Source organism: Stomoxys calcitrans, chromosome 1 (genome assembly GCF_963082655.1).
Source record: "Stomoxys calcitrans chromosome 1, idStoCalc2.1, whole genome shotgun sequence".
Taxonomy (NCBI): domain Eukaryota; kingdom Metazoa; phylum Arthropoda; class Insecta; order Diptera; family Muscidae; genus Stomoxys; species Stomoxys calcitrans.
This window is the reverse complement of record NC_081552.1, coordinates 77083276-77105928: the sequence shown is the minus strand read 5'-3', so window position 1 is coordinate 77105928 and position 22653 is coordinate 77083276. Positions and strand designations below refer to the sequence as shown.

The following is a 22653-nucleotide window of genomic DNA, read 5'->3' as shown; positions in this document are numbered from 1 at the left end:
GTTCTTACTAAGATAGGGGCATTTGCCCAACAACAAAATATTGAGTGCACTATCTGTCAAATTCATTGATTACTGCAACTCTGATTTCGTGTTTGTAACTAGTTCGCGACATTTTTCGTTGTTTGTGTGTTCAATGGTTCTAAACTATAATATACACACACAACCAAAACTCGTTGACAGATAGTGCGCTTCGCTAGAAAAAATTGTACTCAGCTGTTTACGGTACACTACCTGGTAATAATGTCATGGTCCTTACCAAGACAAATTTTCCCAGGTATTGTACATCAAACAGCTAAGTATTGGGTTGCCCAAAAAGTAATTGCGGATTTTTCATATAGTCGGCGTTGACAAATTTTTTCACAGCTTGTGACTCTGTAATTGCATTCTTTCTTCTGTCAGTTATCAGCTGTTACTTTTAGCTTGCTTTAGAAAAAAGTGTAAAAAAGTATATTTGATTAAAGTTCATTCTAAGTTTCATTAAAAATGCATATACTTTCTTTTAAAAAATCCGCAATTACTTTTTGGGCAACCCAATACAATTTTTTCTCGCGGAGTACACTATCTGTCAACGAGATTTCATAACGCTCGGTTGTGGGTGTGCTTTATAGTTAAGAACCAACTGCCCCTACCTGTTAAATTTGTCTTTGTTCTTACTAAGATATATTCAATTTCAGGTAGTGGCAGTTGTCCAACGACAAAATAGTGAGTGCACTATCTGTCAAAAACGGTGATCAGTGCAACTCTGATTTTGTATATATTACTAGTTCGAGCCATTTTTCGTTGATTGTGTGTGTTATGGTTGTTAACACACACACACAACTATAATACACTAACGCAGCTGTCTACATCCGGCCAGGTATGCCGGTATTAAATTGTCAGATTTTTGTTTGCATTCTCTTTGTTGTTATCTTCTTTCTCGCATATTCTCTGCTCATGTACGCACACATATACACACGTGGACACTTATTTCTTTGAGTGTGTTGGCAAAGCGTCGATCACCTTGATTGCAAGATGGCAGAGTGCACCTTAATTGTTTCGCCATGGTACCAACATTTAGTAGGAATTTACGCTACCATCACCACGGGGTTGTATAGTTGATTTCGTGGTTGTTGGCAAGTTACATTCATTTACAGGTAGGGGCAGTTGCCCAACAACAAAATGTTCAGTGCACTTTATGTCAAAATCAATGATTAGTGCAACTCTGATTTTGTGTATGTAACTAGATAGCGCCATTTTTCGTTGTTTGTGCGTGTTAGGTTCTTTACTAGTATACACAAACACAACCAAAACTCGTTGACAGATAGTGAACTTCGCGAGAAAAAATTGAACTCAGCTGTTTTCCGTACACTACCAGGTAGTTATGTCATGGTTCTTACTCTCCTGCAAATTTTTACTGGAAAAGTACGCGAACAGACCTTTTGTTTATACATCGAACAACTGTTTAGTTTGGGCTCAGCTTTTGGTGAAAGCTTCAATCAAAAGCAACAGTTCGATTTGAGTCGAAGTCGAGTTTCACTTTTAAGTTTTGGCGGAAGCATCAACGGATTGCTCACATCCAAAATAGAAATAAACGAACAAAACCAGCTGTTAATAAAGGCCTAGTTTAAACTATTTTCCCGCAAAATGCAATTGAGTAAAATATTATTGCCTCATTGGAGGAAGTTCAATCAAGTACAAGTTACCAGAAAATTGGCAATCAAAAATAGGAAATTAAGTGTTGACTATTTTGCGCCATTGTTGAAAAACGAAACTTTCACTTTAATGCAACAGCAGCAACAACAACAAATCAGTTATCAACAAATACCCCGGAGATGGGCGACAACTTCAGCAATTCATTCAACGACAACCATAACAAAAGCGGCCAAACCATCTCCTCCGAAGCATGATTGGAATAGGGCTGTAAGCGAAGCAGAACGTATTGTGGGATATCCAAATTCCTTTCTAAGCCTGCGATGGCTACTCAGCGATGAAATTGCCAACGTAGCCCTGTATTTGCGAAAATTGGTTGGTAGCAATCATCCTCTCTTAAAGACGGCCAAGTAAGTTGAACAAGTTTTTTTTCAAGATATACCATTCATGATCACTGAGTGAGTGATACGTGTGGTATGTGATTGGTTGCGACATCATGTGTGAATGGAATGCAAATGTACCCATTTATTGTTCACATATTTTTAAGTAATATGTACATTAGGCCGGGTTGATTTGTATGGATGAAAAAAAATTGAAAAATCGTATAGCACAAACGTAAACTACATACAATTCTAAAAAAGAAGTTTCTCCAAAGAAACCATGTATCTAAAATAAAATACTAATCCGCGCCTCTCGACTTGAACATTTTTTTCCTGTTCTTTCGATATTCCATATTCTTGCAAACATTTGTTGTCCGATTACCGTAAAATTTTGCACAAGTCACTTTTTTGGTCCAAGGACTAAGCGCTACTGATTTTGAACAAAATCGGTTCAGGTTTAAATAATGCGCCATATTCATATTCATCTTTATCCGGCTGTGATATTTTTAGGTTGTAGTAGCCACAATTTTCGTCCGATCTTTACAAAATGTTGCATAAGACGTTCTATTTAATGTTCCAACGCGTGTGAATAATTTTATAAAAATAGGTTCAGTTTTAGATGCAGCTCCCATATATATCTTTCATCCGATATGGCCTTTTAAGGCTGTAGTAGCCACAATTTTGCTTCAAGACGTTCTATTTAATGTTTCAACAGGTGTGCATAATTTTATCAAAATTGGTTCAGATATAGCTTCCATATATATATTTCATCCGATATGATATTTTTAGGCTCTAGTAGCCATAAATTTGTTCCGATCTTTACAAAATTTTGCATAAGATGTTCTATTTAATGTTCCAACATGTGCGCATAATTTTTTTCAAAATCGGTTTATTTTTAGGCTCTAGTAACCATAATTTTGGTCCGATCTTTACAATATTTTTCACAAGATGTTCTATTAAATGTTCCAACATGTGTGCATAATTTGATCCAAAATCGGTTCAGTTTTAGATATAGCTCCCATATACATCTATCATCGGATGTGATATTTTTAGGCTGTAGTAGCCACAATTTTTGTCCGATCTTTACAAAATTTTGCACAAGACATTCTATTTAATGTTCAACATGTGTGCATAATTTGATCAAAATCAGTTCAGATATATTGATATAGCCCCCATATATATCATTCATCCGATATGACATTTTTAAGCTCTAGCCACAGTTGTGGTCCGATCTTTACAAAATTATTCACAAGACGTTCTATTTAATGTTTCAACATGTGTGCATAATTTTATCAAAATCGGTTCAGTTGTACATATATATATATCTTTCATCCGATATGGCCTTTTAAGGCTGTAGTAGCCACAATTCTAATTTGATCTTTACACAATTTTGCACAAGGCGTTCTATTTAATGTTCCAACATGTGTGCATAATTTTATCAAAATTGGTCCAGAATAAGATATAGCTCCCATATATATCTTTCATTCGATATGGCCTTTTAATTCTGTTGTAGCCATAATTTTGGTACTATCTTTACAAAATTTTGAACGAGTGTTTCTATTTAATGTTCAGAAATTCCGCTTGTAAAGGGTGATTTTTTTGAGGTTAGGATTTTCATGCATTAGTATTTGACAGATCACGTGGGATTTCAGACATGGTGTCAAAGAGAAAGATGCTCAGTATGCTTTGACATTTCATCATGAATAGACTTACTAACGAGCAACGCTTGCAAATCATTGAATTTTATTACCAAAATCAGTGTTCGGTTCGAAATGTGTTCATTCACCGTAACGTTGCGTCCAACAGCATCTTTGAAAAAATACGGTCCAATGATTCCACCAGCGTACAAACCACACCAAACAGTGCATTTTTCGGGATGCATGGGCAGTTCTTGAACGGCTTCTGGTTGCTCTTCACTCCAAATGCGGCAATTTTGCTTATTTACGTAGCCATTCAACCAGAAATGAGCCTCATCGCTGAACAAAATTTGTCAAAATTTGACCACATTTCGAACCGAACACTGATTTTGGTAATAAAATTCAATGATTTGCAAGCGTTGCTCGTTAGTAAGTCTATTCATGATGAAATGTCAAAGCATACTGAGCATCTTTCTCTTTGACACCATGTCTGAAATCCCACGTGATCTGTCAAATACTAATGCATGCAAATCCTAACCTCAAAAAATCACCCTTTATTAATAAAACTGTTATACGGCTAATCTGGGGTGACATATTCTACGTTAGGGTGATGGTATTAGGACAGTAGGGTAAACCCCTAAAGGGTTTATAGTTTTCAGGGCTAAACTTTTTCGGGGCCAATTAAATATAATATTAGCCCAAGAAACATTGGGGATGGGTGGAATGATTTATGCTAATTTTTGTACCTAACATTTAAATTTGAGGTCATGCATCTAGAGAAAACCCCCAACCCAAACTACGAATCTGACGTAAAAATAAGGCCAAGGGTCAGGTTGTTGGAGTAACCACACATACGTTGTAGGTAGTTGCGATTCCTGAGTAACCTCTGAGAAGTCTGAATCGTTCTGGTACATAAAACAGATCGCAGCTGGAACACCAAGTGTCAGGGGTTCCGCTCTACTCCCTAATCCCTCCGAAATCGTTTTTTAAGACCTATGTTCAACCGATCAGTATATTTGTTCGCTCGGGGAATTTGGATATGTAAAGGGGACTCCCTGATACTTGACTTGTACCACTACTGTGATACAGGGTATTTAAGGAAGGAAAAGATATAGGCCCGTTAATAAGTATCGACTTCGAATCACGTTATATTGTTGTTGTAGCAGTGTGTTGCACACTGAGGCGGAAGTCCTTGCCGATGAAGGACTTCATTGGGTCAATCTGGCAGCCATGAGATTGATTTTCTATTGCATTAAAAAGTTTCGATCACTAACTTCGTTTAAAAGAGGTTGCAATTTACATCCGATCATCTGCAAATTTAGCACAGGCATTAACCATTAGCAATATATAGCAATATAGCCATTAACAATATATTATTGTGTCTGGAAGAAAAATGTGTAAAGGTGGTCGCGTATGCTGATGACGTGGCCATTGTGGTTAGGGGAAAGTTTCCCAGCACACTAAGATACATACTTCAGGAATATCTACGTGCAAAAGCGAAGTGGGTTATCAAAAGTGTTCTAGGCGTAAATCCGTGCAAGTCAGATGTTAGTTATTTTCAGCAGGAGATGCAAGTTACCTACAGTGGCACCTGTCTCCTTGGGAGGAGAGAATGTTCTATTTGCAAAAAGCGTAAAATACCTGGAAGTTTTGCTGGACAAGAAATTGTACTTCTAATCCAACATTCTGAAAAGGACAAGGAAGGCAACTCTTGCCCTATACAACTGCATGAGAGCCAATGGGGGGTTTAGACTGCGCGCTATGCATATATATACTTCAGTTGTCAGGCCTATAATAATATATGGTGTCGTGGTCTGGTGGACGGCGCATCAAAAGTCTAACCACTGTTCAATAGTCAACCGGATCAAAAGGATGGCTTGTCTGTGCATCACAGCCGCACTGAGGATGGATGCACTGAATTTATGGCTGCATCTAATGCCTCTGGACATTTGGATAAACAAGTTGCTGCGACCACTTCCGTGAAGCTAAGGAGCCTTCTTTTTGGTCATATGGCGGCAACGGACATTGTGTTATCCTTGATACAATGTCCGATGATCCAGGTAGTGTGGATTACACTCTGCCTGAGTCGCCATTTAATAAGAAGTAGTGTACCACTATTCCTAATAGAACCGTTGTAACTACGATATCCCTGGTAATAGGAGTTACATAGTATTCTATACGGATAGTTCCAAACAAGACGACTAAGTTGCCCTTGGGGGTGTACTCTAAAGATCTAGAACTGGTCATATCGAAAGGCTACCCGACCACTTCAGTATGTATCAAGCGGAGGTCCTTGCAATTAAGGAAGTGGTGGAGTGGCTAAGATTTAATATTATAACGAAGATTGGCATAAATATCTTCTCAGACAGCCAGGCATCCATCCTTGGAGAACGTATTTCTGAACACAAAAAACGCCCTCGACTGTCGCAGGGACTCATAAAGAGATGCTGAACAGTTAAAAATTCACCTGTTCTGGGTGCTGAGCAGGGAATTGTATGCCAAAGAAGACGTTTTTTATTATCTGCACCGAGACAGCAAAAATTAAGTTTAATTTAACTCTTTCGTGATTCTTATTATCATTGGGCGCCCGAGCAGGGACAATAAAGTATTTTAATCCAAATAAAATTTAAAAAGAAAAAAATTATCGCAATAATTGATCTTAATCTCAAAGTCTTTGTGGTGGTTTTACAATAGTCGTTTATTTGCCGTGAAATACTTTATTTGCACATCGACGCCTCGTTGTTGTTGCCGTTGCCGGACTTGCCGAAGTAACCATCGAGGAAATAATTCGGAGTCCAGCCAGTTTAATGCAGAGGTAAAACCAAGGAATAAGTTTATTCAACGAAATCTAGATCGTTACCACGCTGATTGCCAGCTATTGACAAACTATTCTTTTATTTATATCTTTGTTGTAAGTCGTCGCCGAATTGGATGTAAAATGCGTGCTTTATTGCTTTTATCGAAATTAAATGTCGATATTTGTTTTCAGCTTCATTTATCACCGCTCTCATTTATGCAAATTCCTTTAACCAATCTTCCGAGGTTGTAATCGCTCAATTAACGGAATTCGATGTTCGTATGTAAACGCATATATTTAATAGTCTTCACTCATTCGTTGCTCGTGCCAACTGGCTCTTGTTTATGTTGTACATAAAAAGCAACAACGCCCTGCATCGCTAAAGAGACAATTGCGTTAAAGCAGTATCGAAAGTCTTAAGAGAGCTTTGAGTGGTCTAAGTATATTAAATGAGCCACTTAGTTATCGATCTCATTGCAATAAGGGCGATCGAATGATATGTTTTAGGTAGTCGATGTACTATCGGAAACTAAGTGGAAATAAACAAAACATAAAATAGGCAGATTTGCAGATTTTATTGAACATAACCTAATTGCGGATACATCATACGAGTGAAGAGCGAGGTGGATTGTCGCAGCCACTATTTGGAAATTTTAAGACACGAAAGTAATCCATGTAAGTAATTAAATTTGGATGGAATGAATCCAAAAATATCAGACACGAGGAGAAGTTAAAACAAAGGAAATATAAAGTAGTCATGAACATAAAAATGTTTCAAACAGCGATTCGAGACGGGGAAATTAATTATCACCCTACGGAATTAGAGTGTTGACTCTAGATCTTAAAATCTTACATAGAGCAAGCTATGACATTACAAAGAGAGAGAGAGAGAAATGAGATGTTATCGCCTGATAATGATGAGAGGGCTGATTAAAAAGATGTCTGTGTGAGTACAAAGTCTCTTTTTCTTGGGGTTTGGCAAAAGCCAGGAAGGCTAGTGTGGCAGATATGTCATTCAGCACAATCTATCATTAATCACTGCTTCCGAATATGATACTTCGAAAATTTACTGGGTAGTATTGTGAATACAAGAATTTTATAGGACTTTTTGAAAGCCTGGTTCATAACGATCACACTCTGACAGATATAGAAAACGATTGTCTGATTTTCTTTGACAATATATCGAAGCTGTTCAACCTTCCTGAGATACCCAAACCGTCAGCAACTGCCGTGCAGAAATGACCGGATCGAAATGTCTTCAACTTCAAAAGTTTCGATACATCACTCATCATCGGAAGACAATGTCGTTTTGCTCACTGTTATAGTTCAAGTCAGGTGTAGATCTAGAAATTATGTGATGGCAAGAGCCCTTTAAGATATCGGGTCTCAAAAAAATTTTATGTCGGAGAATTTCGCGCAGCGATTGCAATTAAGGCGGGAGAATGAGAGGCTAGATTTGATTGGTATTGCGCAGGGACGCAGCCATGATTTTATTTGGGGAGGGGGTCCTCCCCACATTTTTTCAAAATCGAATATTACCAAAATTCTTGTGAAATTGGTAAAGATACTTAAATTTTTTTAATTGTGGTAGCTTTTGGGTGCAGTGGCTGACACATCGACATTTGGTCATAAAGTAAGAGCTGAATTTTATACTGATTGCCATGCAATTATCTTTTGGCATCGAACGGTATACAACGGCAACGACTCTTGCTGCTGCTCCGTGTGCCTTGAGCTGTCTTAGAAAAATTGTACCTCGAGTTAGGAAATGGGTATCGTAATTAAACTTGGATTGGCGTAAAGTAGACGACTGAAACCAGTTACAACAATTTTTCCTGTCATGTTTTGGGAGTAAATTGGCTTGTCAAAAGTCTGCAATTTTTTATATCCCAAAAATCAAAAGAAAAAATGTCTCAAAATTCTTAAGAGATTTCTGTAATCCGTTTTAATGTCTTGTTGCATTTGATGGTTTCTTTAAAAATAATAAATTTATGGCAATAATCCTACTTCTTTTGACATCAGGTTCTATTTTATGCCAAAATCATTAAATACAGCTTTCTTCGCTGAATGATCATAAAATATTAAGAAATAAATTTTTTGTTGTAGGGGCTTATGAAATAAAAAGATTTTTTTTTAAAAATTTTTAAGATTCAAAATATTTGAAAAAATTCCTACGTCAATAAAAATTCTCTAAATTATGCATATACCACCATATGCCCGGTCGATTCGCTGCCCTCGATGGTACACCCATGGCCTTAGCAAAATGTTGTAGAATATTAAAATATAAAATTTTGTCAAAATGTTAATGAAATTTCTGTTGAGAATAAATTTAATTGAATATTTTAAGGTAGATTTCAAGTATCACTTCCTATAAAAGTAGATCCAAATTTGTTAAAATTTACATTTGATACTGCCAGGCGCAGATTTCTCTAATTGGAGAGATTTCAAAGAGATGACACTATGAAGGCCATGTATAATGACTTAATGTACAATACATCGATTTAGGCCACATGTCGAGAATGGTCCCGAAATCTCCACACTAATTTATACCACACCAATGTAGTAGCTTAGAGTAGTTTTCGACGACTTGAGCCACACTTCAACTTAAATATATTTGAACGAGTTATTAATGGTTGGACCTACTATTCAAGGGAGTTTATATTCTATTTTAATACGGTTTCGGATGCATTAATATCTTATTACGGCAGATGTGGAAAAAATGTACCCTCCATTTTTTATTGACGAGGCCGATAGAAATTTTCAATTGATTGAAGGGAAAAATGTTCAAAGAACTGCAAATATTACGGTTTAACGAAGTAACATATGGTAATTCATCTTCTCCTTTTTTGGGCTATGACGTGCTTATTTCACCTTAGTGATATTTCACCTTAGTGCATATATTTTTTGGAGCATCGGAAAAAAATTTTGAAAACACAGAAATTCGTTTCATCGAATCTAGGTTTAGAAATCGCTAAGAAATTTTTACATATTTTATGCAAACTGCATATATAGCATATGTTTGCATATTTCATTTTTTCATTCATTTTGTTTTATTAATCAAACATCGCCCACCCGGGCTTTACATTAACAGATTGGAACATTTTCAGGTTTTTATAATACAAAAATCAATATTAAAATCTGATATAATACTATCACTAAAATAAATAACTAACAAATTTATTGAATGTAAAAAAAAATGTTTAAAAAAAATCAAACACCAAGAAAAACCAGCAAATGTGAGATATTATCAGTGATGAAAATGAATTTAATTGAGTTGCCTATAAGAAATGTTGGATTAGCTTAGACTTAAAAGTTTGTTGACATACTAAGATGTTTTTAAGACTGCCTTCAATAGAAGCGCGATAATCCCTGTTAAGGATAGCTAATCGCACATCATTATTATCGTCCCATTCTGCTTTGCCATATCGTTTTCTCATGAACATGCCTGTTAAACCAAATATAGAGTTTTTCATTTAAAACTGATAGCTGTAAGTTCGTATCATTACTACAGTAAATTGACGAAAAGTCAGTAAGCAATATATCGTTTACCAAACTTTCTATATTGACAGAGCTGTAATCACGAAAAGATTTGAAAAAAGTATTACTGCTGGTAGGCAATCGATATTGCAAAAGCGTGAATGCATGTTTGGAATTAAGTGCGGGAAAGTTGAACTGGCTGCTCTGAATCACGGAGGCGGTGCAACTAACAAGAGTGTAATCAATAAAAGATAGAGAGTTTCGAACTAAGTAGTAGTGCGTAGGAATGTTGTTGTGGAGGACGGAAAGATTGCAGCGAGTAAATGATAGTTTAAGGCGTAAATACTTTCTAGAATCTAAACTATCACAGTTAAAGTCTCCTAAAATTATTACATTAGAGTATCTATCTAAATCTCCATTCGGCAAATATACAGTTCCATTTCAGAATTGATTCTTAAAAACAAGGCTTCACAATGCCTAGGCTCAGAGGATGACAAGAGAATTTTTGCATTAAGATCTTTTGAAACATACATACCGACACCCCCGCCGCGTATTCCAATCGGATCAGCTCTAAAAAACTTATATCCAGAAATGCTAACAGCCTTAGTAGGTACATAAGGCTTCAGCCATGTCTCAGCTACACCTATAATGCTAAGATAACCACTGCTTAGTAAATTATTTATCTCGTATAAATTTTGAAGAGTAACGGGAAGGTTTCAAAGATTGCGCCATCATAGTGTACGTCCAGAAAAGTGTGCGTTAGAACTAAAGTTAAAAAGATTATTAAATACATTAAAGAAAATGAGACTAAAATAACGTTCAACATATTAAAAAAAAATCATATCAAAAATAGCTGACTAAAAATTAATTTCAGTGAATTAAGACCAAAATCTAGATACTACTTGTCGAATTATTGAACAAGAGTCCGGTAATTCGACAACTAACCATTCCTCCCTACCTTATCTAGAAAATTTTTTGATAAGAGTTTTGTATCAATCACGTAAAAAAATACCAGGTTAAAAAAGTTAACCTGGTATACTAACCCGCCTACCTAACCAAAACTTAATTTATAATTTGTTTACATGACTGCATGAGGAGTGCCTAATATCGTTGTAGAGGAAATGGCAATAGTTGGCGCATTGCTTCTCCGGCCCAACCGTCGCCTATCCACTTTCTCCAGCCAGAGAGGAAATTTACTTTAAATTGCAAAACGATTTAGAACCGTTTTTATGAATAATATCAGCAGCCGGGATATGTTGTTGTTGTTGTAGCAGTTTATTGTGTACTATCTTTCGTCTGCTTGATTCTGTTGAGTGTCAAGACCCAGGAACTCCGCGACTAAGATGGGGTGCGTCCACAGGGATCTGGGTCTGAGTCGGGTGGGTCTGGCCGGGCAGTTAAACAGGTGACGTATATCGTGCGGTCCCTGGTTACAATCGGGACATACATCTTGCACGTCGGCATCAATCCTAGCTCTGTGGGAATTGAGGCGGCTGCATCTGCCGGAACGTAATTGAGCCAGAACCACTCTGGTTTGCCGGGGGAGGTCGATTTCTTCGGGTGCAATGGGTGGTGGTCGTTCTCCAAGGACTACATTCACCCGGTAGCCAAATAACGCGTCTGCTACCGTGTCTGCATGAATGTTGTTCAGACCCGCTTGATATGCCGCTTGATCTAGAGGTTCTCTCTTGTAGCGCTGGACCTCACGCTCTAGATCGTGTAGATCTACCTTAAGGCTTCTGGGCGGTGGGTATCTATCCACAAGATGATGATTTGGATGATTTCTGCGATAACAGCCCAAAAGGTATTGCTTAGACAGCATGTAGTTATGTCTTCGCACTGGTAGGATCTTTGTCTCCTGATGAAGGTGGTCCACATGAGAACTGAGGAGACAGCCCGTCGCAGTTCGGAGGGCGGCATTCTGACAGATCTGAATATTATTCCACTGCGTGTCACAAAGTTGACGTGACCACACTGGCGCTGCATAACTTACCACAGACCGGCCAATTGCTTTGTACGTGGTCAACAAGGTTTCTTTGTCTGCGCCCCAAGTGCTGCCAGCGAGTGACTTGAGGACCTTGTTTCTACTTTTGACTTTATTGCAGATTGCTGTGGCATGTGGGGAGAAAGTGTAGGCGCTGTCAAATGTGACGCCAAGTATTTTGGGACACTTAATGGTCGGAATCATTTCTCCATCGACCTTCACAGTCAGCTCAGTATTCACCTCACGCGTATTTGTAGTGAACAGTGTGGCTGAACATGTGGTGGCGGATATCTTCAGATTTCTTGCAGCGAAATATGAGGCAAGCTCGTTGAGGTAGACGTTCAACCTATCGCAGATGTCATCAATGGGTGGGGGGCCTGATGCCATGATCGTACAATCGTCCGCATAAGATACGATCTCTATGCCGTCTGGAGGAGGTGGGATGGAGGATAGGTAGAGGTTAAACAGAGCCGGAGATATCACCCCACCTAGGGGAACTCCCTGTTTCACTCTACGGTGTTTTGACTTCTTATCCCTAAATTCCACAAATTACTGGCGGCCACACAGATAATTCGCGACCCAACGGCCTGGCTGGAGGGACGTGTTGGCGATGTCCTCAAATAATTTGGCATGGCTGACCGTGTCGAATGTCTTCGATAGGTCCAGTGCCACGAGGACCGTCCTATCAAATGGCCTGGGCTGGTTGAAGCCACGGCAAATGTGTGTGGTGATGGCATTCACAGCTGTTGTTGTGCTGTGCATGCTCGGCGAATGGAAATTCTCCTACGATGCTCGGTAGGAGTAATGCCTCAAGCGTCTTTTCCACTGGTGAGAGAAGGGAGATCGGTCTGTACGACTCCCCCATACTCGGGTCTTTTCCAGGCTTCAGTAGCGGAATCACTCTGCCCATTTTCCAGACATCGGGAACTATAAGAGTGTTCAATGACAGGTTGAGGGCAGTGGTAAGGTACTCAACTCCAGGTGAATCCAGATTCTTCAACATCAATGTAGAGATTCCGTCGGGGCCCAACGCCTTGGATGATTTGGCGCCACGGATATTCGTAGCTTCGCCCACGGCAAATTGTGATGGCTGTCCATCGGCTCGGAGACCACGAATACGGCGAATGGCTCTCCTCCTTGCCTCTCTCGGGATGCACAATAAATTGACGGTTGAACAACCTGGCGCATCTCTTCGGATCAGTCACGGTTATCTCTCCAAAGTGACTGAGGTACTGTCATCCCGTCTACCGGGGTTCGAGAGTGACTTAACAGTGGCCCACAGTTTGCCTACACTGGTGCCTAAGTTACATTGCTCCGAGTGTTCCAGCCACAAATTCCACACACACAAATTCTTTGACTACCCTGTTTACTTCCAGATTCAGCTCGCTGATTCTGGGGTTAGCGGGGTACACAGCACGAAACCCATCACGCTCGTCTGCGAGTACCACTGCTTGCGCCAGGAAATTGCGTCCCACTTGGGGTACTCGACCGGCTGGTATAAAGCGAGCGGCTGCTGCGTTAATGATGTCTCGGAATTTCCTCTCGGCCACAAGCACATCAGAGGGGGGTGGCAATTCACTGAAGCGGCGATTGGTATACTCTCTGAAGCCAGTCCAATCGGCCTTCTTATAATGATAAACGTCCGGTGCTCAGAGGTTATGAAGTCGGGTGGTCGGTCGATGGTGAGAATTATGGGGAGGTGGTCTGACCCCAAAGAGATGACGGCTTGCCAGGATACGTCACTCAGGATATCAGGGGATGCAATTGAGATGTCTGGCGAGCTGCTGCACCTCCTCGTAATCCTAGTGGGGGCATCCTCATTCACCGTGCAAAACGTGGAGCTATCTATCTGCTCTCCCAAAGCTATGCCACGCTGGTCGTTACCTAGGGGAGAATTCCATGACGTGTGATGCGCATTAAAGTCCCCTACAACCAGACGATTATGGCCAGATAGCAACCCACTTATGTCGGGGTTGAAAGCCTGGCCATTAATCGGGACACAGCTACCAACCGGCGGTATATACACGTTGTATATCTCTGTCTCGACAGTACCAGACCTGACTGCTATTCCCATATATTCCATGTAGGGGTCACTAGCGTCAAGCGCAGGCGAGATAGGTCTATACTGCACGGAATGGTGTGTAACGAAGGCCAATCCCCCACCTCCATTCCTTGAGCGATCCTTACGTAGCACATTATAACCGTGACAACTGTGCAAGCTGCAGGTGTTGGCCAGCTTTGTCTCCTGGATCGCTGCGACCAATATGCTCTTTCGACTCATAAAGTCCACGATCTCTCTCCGGGGTTCTTTTCAATCCCGGCACGGACCAGAAGCGTGCGGAGAAGGCACTCCGGGATGTGCCTCTCCCATGACGAAAAAAGACGAACACGTACACTGAGGCGACAGCCCTTGCCGATGAGGATTCCATCGGGTCAATCCGGTGCGTACAACTGACTGCAATGGGATTGCAAAGCTTTTTTTGTGCCGTGCAGTCTTCGATGCTCGGCAAATTGAAATTCTCCTACGAGGTTTGGTAGAATTAATGCCTCAAACGTCTTTGCTACTGGTGAGAGAAGGGAGATCGGTCTGTACGACTTCCCCAAACTCTGGTCCTTACCAGGCTTCAGTAGCTAACGTATCTCTTCGTATCAGTCACGGTTACTTCACCAAAAGGTCCTGTCATCCCGTCTACCGGGGTTCGAGAGTGACTTAACAGTAGACCACAGGTTGCCTGAACCGGTGCCTAAGTTACATTGCTCCAAGTGTTCCAGCCACATATTCCGCTTTTGTTCATTGTTTCCAGATTCAGACGTTCGGTAATCATTTGTAGGTGTATTCATAAGCCAAAACAAAACAGCTGACACGTTTTCCTACATTCACAGTATGTTTACGAGAACTTACGAGTCCAGGAAACTTTGAAATAGAATTCTGAAAAAATTTAAATATTTTTGCCTGAAAAAAAGAATGATTTGCAAAAATGTTTCTCGGAGTTCACGAATGTGATTTTCTTAAAATCCTAAGCATTATTTGCATTTTTTTAATTGTGGATATAAGATGGCGATGTCGACGACACCAAAGCAAGGTTAAGAACGAAGAAGAAAACATCGGCTGCTTAACAACAAAATTATGAGTAGTCTAACTCCTTAATTGTAAAATATCACACTGGTTACGATGTTATCAGGTCACATCTTGTCTACAAATGATAGCAAAACATAAAAAGTTATAAACCAAAAATGTAAATATCACAGTAGAATTTATAATCGTAAAATCAGCGAATGATTATAAGTTTATATTAGATCTCAAGATAAAGGCTATAAGATCTTTATATATATTCAGGTCTCTGGAGCCTGGCCTTTGTACTTAGACACATCGCAGAACTCACGGTTTCAAGAGTACTATAAGAGTTGCAATCTGTCGCAAGGCTTCGTCGGGGGTAAAGTTTACTCATGTCGAAGCACCACATATCGCCGCGTCTTTTGCAATCTCGCCAGCTATTTCGTTTATCACAATTCGTCTGTGGGCTGGCGTCCACACCACATGACAATCATTGATACTGGATCGTTGTAGCCTTTCATGAAACTCGGCAGCAATATAGTTGTCTGTGCAATTACTGGCTAGCACCTTACAAGCCACACCTATGTTGTTGTTGTTGTTGTTGTTGTAGCAGTTTATTGTGTACTATCTTTCGTCTGCTTGATTCTGTTGAGTGTCAAGACCCAGGAACTCCGCGACTAAGATGGGGTGCGTCCACAGGGATCTGGGTCTGAGTCGGGTGGGTCTGGCCGGGCAGTTAAACAGGTGACGTATATCGTGCGGTCCCTGGTTACAATCGGGACATACATCTTGCACGTCGGCATCAATCCTAGCCTGTGGGAATTGAGGCGGCTGCATCTGCCGGAACGTAATTGAGCCAGAACCACTCTGGTTTGCCGGGGGAGGTCGATTTCTTCGGGTGTAATGGGTGGTGGTCGTTCTCCAAGGACTACATTCACCCGGTAGCCAAATAACGCGTCTGCTACCGTGTCTGCATGAATGTTGTTCAGACCCGCTTGATATGCCGCTTGATCTAGAGGTTCTCTCTTGTAGCGCTGGACCTCACGCTCTAGATCGTGTAGATCTACCTTAAGGCTTCTGGGCGGTGGGTATCTATCCACAAGATGATGATTTGGATGATTTCTGCGATAACAGCCCAAAAGGTATTGCTTAGACAGCATGTAGTTATGTCTTCGCACTGGTAGGATCTTTGTCTCCTGATGAAGGTGGTCCACATGAGAACTGAGGAGACAGCCCGTCGCAGTTCGGAGGGCGGCATTCTGACAGATCTGAATATTATTCCACTGCGTGTCACAAAGTTGACGTGACCACACTGGCGCTGCATAACTTACCACAGACCGGCCAATTGCTTTGTACGTGGTCAACAAGGTTTCTTTGTCTGCGCCCCAAGTGCTGCCAGCGAGTGACTTGAGGACCTTGTTTCTACTTTTGACTTTATTGCAGATTGCTGTGGCATGTGGGGAGAAAGTGTAGGAGCTGTCAAATGTGACGCCAAGTATTTTGGGACACTTAATGGTCGGAATCATTTCTCCATCGACCTTCACAGTCAGCTCAGTATTCACCTCACGCGTATTTGTAGTGAACAGTGTGGTTGAACATGTGGTGGCGGATATCTTCAGATTTCTTGCAGCGAAATATGAGGCAAGCTCGTTGAGGTAGACGTTCAACCTATCGCAGATGTCATCAATGGGTGGGGGGCCTGATGCCATGATCGTACAATCGTCCGCATAAGATACGATCTCTATGCCGTCTGGAGGAGGTGGGATGGAGGATAGGTAGAGGTTAAACAGAGCCGGAGATATCACCCCACCTTGGGGAACTCCCTGTTTCACTCTACGGTGTTTTGACTTCTTATCCCTAAATTCCACAAATGACTGGCGGCCACACAGATAATTCGCGACCCAACGTTTCAAGCCTGGCTGGAGGGACGTGTTGGCGATGTCCTCAAATAATTTGGCATGGCTGACCGTGTCGAATGCCTTCGATAGGTCCAGTGCCACGAGGACCGTCCTATCACATGGCCTGGGTTGATTGAAGCCACGGCAAATGTGTGTGGTGATGGCATGTAAAGCTGTTGTTGTGCTGTGCAGTCTCCGAAATCCGTGTTGATGCTCGGCGAATGGAAATTCTCCTACGATGCTCGGGAGGAGTAATGCCTCAAGCGTCTTAGCCACTGGTGAGAGAAGGGAGATCGGTCTGTACGACTCCCCCAAACTCGGGTCTTTACCAGGCTTCAGTAGCGGGATCACTCTGCCCATTTTCCAGACATCGGGAACTATAAGAGTGTTCAATGACAGGTTAAGGACAGTGGTAAGGTACTCAACTCCAGGTAAATCCAGATTCTTCAGCATCAATGTAGAGATTCCGTCGGGGCCCAACGCCTTGGATGATTTGGCGCCACGGATGACATTCGTAACTTCGCCCACGGTAAATTGTGATGACTGTTCATCGGCTCGGAGACCACGAATACGGCGAATGGCTCTCCTCCTTGCCTCTCTCGGGATTCACAATAAATTGACGGTAGAACAACCTGGCGCATCTCTTCGGATCAGTCACGGTTACCTCGCCAAAAGTGACTGAGGTCCTGTCGTCCCGTCTACCGGGGTTCGAGAGAGACTTAACAGTGGCCCACAGTTTGCCTGCACCGGTGCCTAAGTTACATTGCTCCAAGTGTTCCAGCCACAAATTCCGCTTATGTTCGTTGACTACCATGGTTATTTCCAGATTCAGCTCGCTGATTCTGAGGTTAGCGGGGTCCATAGCACGAATCCCATCACGCTCGTCTGCGAGTACCACTGCTTGCGCCGGGAAATTGGGTCGCACTTGGGGTATTCGATCGGCTTGTATAAAGCGAGCGGCTGCTGCGTTGATGATGTCTCGGAATTTCCTCTCGGCCACAAGCACATCAGAGGGGGGTGGCAGTTCATTGAAGCGGCGATTGGTATACTCTCTGAAGCCGGTCCAATTGGCCTTCTTATAATTGATGAACGTCCGGCGCTCAGAGGTTATGAAGTCGGGTGGTCGGTCGATGGTGAGGATTATGGGGAGGTGGTCTGACCCCAAAGAGATGACGGCTTGCCAGGATACGTCACTCAGGAGATCAGGGGATGCAATTGAGATGTCTGGCGAGCTGCTGCACCTCCTCGTAATCCTAGTGGGGGCATCCTCATTCACCGTGCAAAACGTGGAGCTATGTATCTGCTCTGCCAAAGCCATGCCACGCTGGTTTACTTAGGGGAGAATGCCTTGACGAGTGATGTGCATTAAAATCCCCCAGATGTAGGCCTGGCCCAAAGTTATATTAAAATCTTAAGAGTTAGTCAGCAGCAGAAAATTTATTACTCTTGCATGGTCCGGGTTGTCATATTTTTGCATATTTTTTGCATATATTTTGCAATTTTGCATATCTTTTGCATATTTGTTGACAAAAAACGCCAGTTATCGAAGATGGCTTATCCGATTTAAGCGTATTTTTGGATGTACCCTTATAATAACTCAAAAATATGAATCTGGTGGTAAGTTTGGGGTCAAGCTATTGGGTGAACGGCCCAACCCAAAAAGGCTTTGGTAGATTGGGACAATATCTGATTCAAAAGTAAGGTATTTGGACACATGTCATCTGGACCCGACCGATGGTTATCCAAAATTTGGCTCTACAGAATACTAAAATCTATGTGTATTACATACTACAAAAATGTATGTAGTATGTAATGTTATTAAATTATGTTAAACACATTTTTATACCCTCCACCATAAGATGGGGGGTATACTAATTTCGTCATTCTGTTTGTAACTACTCGAAATATTCGTCTGAGACCCCATAAAGTATATATATTCTTGATCGTCGTGACATTTTATGTCGATCTAGCCATGTCCGTCCGTCTGTCTGTCGAAAGCACGCTAACTTTCGAAGGAGTAAAGCTAGCCGCTTGAAATTTTGCACAAATACTTCTTATTAGTGTAGGTCGGTTGGTATTGTAAATGGGCCATATCGGTCCATGTTTTGATATAGCTGCCATATAAACCGATCTTGGGTCTTGACTTCTTGAGCCTCTAGAGTGCGCAATTCATATTCGATTGGAATGAAATTTTGCACGACGTATTTTGCTATGATATCCAACAACTGTGCCAAGTATGGTTCAAATCGGTCCATAACCTGATATAGCTGCCATATAAACCGATCTTGGGCCTTGACTTCTTGAGCCTCTAGCGTGCGCAATTCTTATCCGATCTGAATGAAATTTTGCACGACGTGTTTTCTTATGATATCCAACAACTGTGCCTAGTATGGTTCAAATCGGTCCATAACCTGATATAGCTGCCATATAAACCGATCTGGGGTCTTGACTTCTTGAGCCTCTAGAGTGCGCAATTCTTATCCGATTGAAATGAAATTTTGCACGACGTGTTTTGTTATTATATCCAACAACTGTGCCAGGTATGGTTCAAATCGGTCCATAACGTGATATAGCTGCCATATAAACCGATCTTGGGTCTTGACTTCTTGAGCCTCTAGAGTACGCTATTCTTATCCGATTGGAATGGAATTTCGCACGACGTGTTTTGTTATTATACCCAACAACTGTGCCATTAAATCGGTCCATAACCTGATATAGCTGCCATATAAACCGATCTTGGGTCTTGGCTTCTTGAGCCTCTAGAGTGCACAATTCTTATCGTTATGATAAGTATTTCGTTATGATATCCAACAACTGTGCCAAGTATGGTTGAAATCGGTTCATAACCTGATATAGCTGTCATATAAACAGATCTGGGGATTTGACTTCTTGAGCTTCTAGAGGGCGCAATTCCTATCCGATTTGGCTGAAATTTTGCATGACGTATTTTATTTTTACTTTCAACAACTGTGTCAAATAAGGTTCAAATCGGTTCATAACCTGATATAGCTGCCATATAAACCGATCTGGGATCTTGACTTCTTGACCCCTAGAGGTCGCAATTATTATCCGATATGCCTGAAATTTTGTACGACGGATCCTCTCATGACCATTAACAAACGTGTTTATTATGGTCTGAATCGGTCTATAGCCCGATACAGATCCCATATAAATCGTTCTCTCTATTTTACTTCGTGAGCCCCAATGGGCACAATTCTTATACGAATTGGCTGAAATTTTACACAGGTCTCCAACATATAATTTAATTGTGGTCCGAACCGGACCATATCTTGATATCGTTTTAATAGCAGAGCAACTCTTTTCTTATATCCTTTTTTGCCTAAGAAGAGATGCCGGGAAAAGAACTCGACAAATGCGATCCATGGTGGAGGGTATATAAGATTCGGCCCGGCCGAACTTAGCACGCTTTTACTTGTTTTATTTGTAAAATTTTCTTTAACGGGAATGCGTATGCGATATACTTAAATGGACTTACAGGTCATTTTGACCCCTTTTATAAAAAATTACCACTGTTCGTAAATTTTGTCAAAATACTACTTAAATCTGTTTGGTCCAAGTAGGTACATATATCAAAAATCATGGTCATGTTAAACACAAAGGTCATCTTTTTTATATCTTATATATAAAAATCAATTGGTGTTTGTTTGTAGGTTTGTTTGTGTTCCTTACAGACTCAGAAACGGCTGAACCGATTTTCTTGAAATTTTCACTGATGGTGCATAATGATTCCGTTGTAGAACCAAGTGTGATTTGGATGATTTCTGCGATAACAGCCCAAAAGGTATTGCTTAGACAGCATGTAGTTATGTCTTCGCACTGGTAGGATCTTTGTCTCCTGATGGAGGTGGTCCACATGAGAACTGAGGAGACAGCCCGTCGCAGTTCGGAGGGCGGCATTCTGACAGATCTGAATATTATTCCACTGCGTGTCACAAAGTTGACGTGACCACACTGGCGCTGCATAACTTTCCACAGACCGGCCAATTGCTTTGTACGTGGTCAACAAGGTTTCATTGTCTGCACCCCAAGTGCTGCCAGCGAGTGACTTGAGGACCTTGTTTCTACTTTTGACTTTATTGCAGATTGCTGTGGCATGTGGGGAGAAAGTGTAGGAGCTGTCAAATGTGACGCCAAGTATTTTGGGACACTTGATGGTCGGAATCATTTCTCCATCGACCATCACAGTCAGCTCAGTATTTACCTCACACGTATTTGTAGTGAACAGTGTGGCTGAAGATGTGGTGGCGGATATCTTCAGATTTCTTGCAGCGAAATATGAGGCAAGCTCGTTGAGGTAGACGTTCAACCTATCGCAGATGTCATCAATGGGTGGGGGGCCTGATGCCATGATCGTACAATCGTCCGCATATGATACGATCTCTATGCCGTCTGGAGGGGGTGGGATGGAGGATAGGTAGAGGTTAAACAGAGCCGGAGATATCACCCACCTTGGGGAACTCCCTGTTTCACTCTACGGTGTTTCGACTTCTTATCCCTAAATTCCACAAATGACTGGCGGCCACACAGATAATTCGCGACCCAACGTTTCAAGCCTGGCTGGAGGGACGTGTTGGCGATGTCCTCAAATAATTTGGCATGGCTGACCGTGTCGAATGCCTTCGATAGGTCCAGTGCCACAAGGACCGTCCTATCACATGGCCTGGGCTGGTTGAAGCCACGGCAAATGTGTGTGGTGATGGCATGCAAAGCTGTTGTTATGCTTTGCAGTCTCCGAAATCCATGTTGATGGTCGGCGAATGGAAATTCTCCTATGAGGCTCGGGACGAGTAATGCCTCAAGCGTCTTTGCCACTGGTGAGAGAAGGGAGATCGGTCTGTACGACTCTTTTCCAGGCTTCAGTAGCGGGATCACTCTGCCCATTTTCCAGACATCGGGAACTGTAAGAGTGTTCAATGACAGGTTGAGGACAGTGGTAAGGTACTCAACTCCAGGTGAATCCAGATTCTTCATCATCAATGTAGAGATTCCGTCGGGGCCCAACGCCTTAGAAGATTTGGCGCCACGGATGACATTCGTAACTTCGCCCACGGTAAATTGTGATGGCTGTTCATCGGCTCGGAGACCACGAATACGGCGAATGGCCCTCCTCCTTGCCCTGTCTCTCTCGGTATGCACAATAAATTGACGGTTGAACAACCTGGCGCATCTCTTCGGATCAGTAACGGTTATCTCGCCAAAAGTGACTGAGGTCATGTCGTCCCATCTACCGGGGTTCGAGAGAGACTTAACAGTGGCCCACAGTTTGCCTGCACCGGTGCCTAAGTTACATTGCTCCAAGTGTTCCAGCCACAAATTCCGCTTATGTTCGTTGACTACCCTGTTTATTTCCAGATTCAGCTCGCTGATTCTGGGGTTAGCGGGGTCCATAGCACGAATCCCATCACGCTCGTCTGTCGTCGATTACCACTGCTTGCGCCGGGAAATTGTGTCGCACTTGTGGTATTCGACCGGCTGGTATAAAGCGAGCGGCTGCTGCGTTAATGATGTCTCGGTCACAAGCACATCAGAGGGGGGTGGCAGTTCATTGAAGCGGCGATTGGTATACTCTCTGAAGCCAGTCCAATCGGCCTTCTTATAATTGATGAACGTCCGGCGCTCAGAGGTTATGAAGTCGGGTTGTCGGTCGATGGTGAGAATTATGGGGAGGTGGTCTGACCCCAAAGAGATGACGGCTTGCCAGGATACGTCATTTAGGAGATCAGGGGATGCAATTGAGATGTCTGGCGAGCTGCTGCACCTCCTCGTAATCCTAGTGGG

General features: G+C 41.9%; 1 protein-coding gene across 3 annotated transcripts in view; it reads left to right on the top strand.

Moving 5' to 3' along the window:
- Window positions 1-1455: 1455 nt before the first annotated feature.
- Window positions 1456-22653, top strand: part of LOC106095352 (all trans-polyprenyl-diphosphate synthase PDSS2) — a 29143-nt gene continuing 7945 nt past the window's right edge. For all 3 annotated transcript variants that reach the window (XM_059360156.1, XM_059360157.1, XM_059360155.1), the window contains exon 1: window positions 1456-2039. In XM_059360156.1, coding sequence (XP_059216139.1) covers window positions 1624-2039 — 416 coding nt within the window. In that variant the 5' untranslated portion in view covers window positions 1456-1623. The remainder of the gene's footprint in view (window positions 2040-22653) is intronic.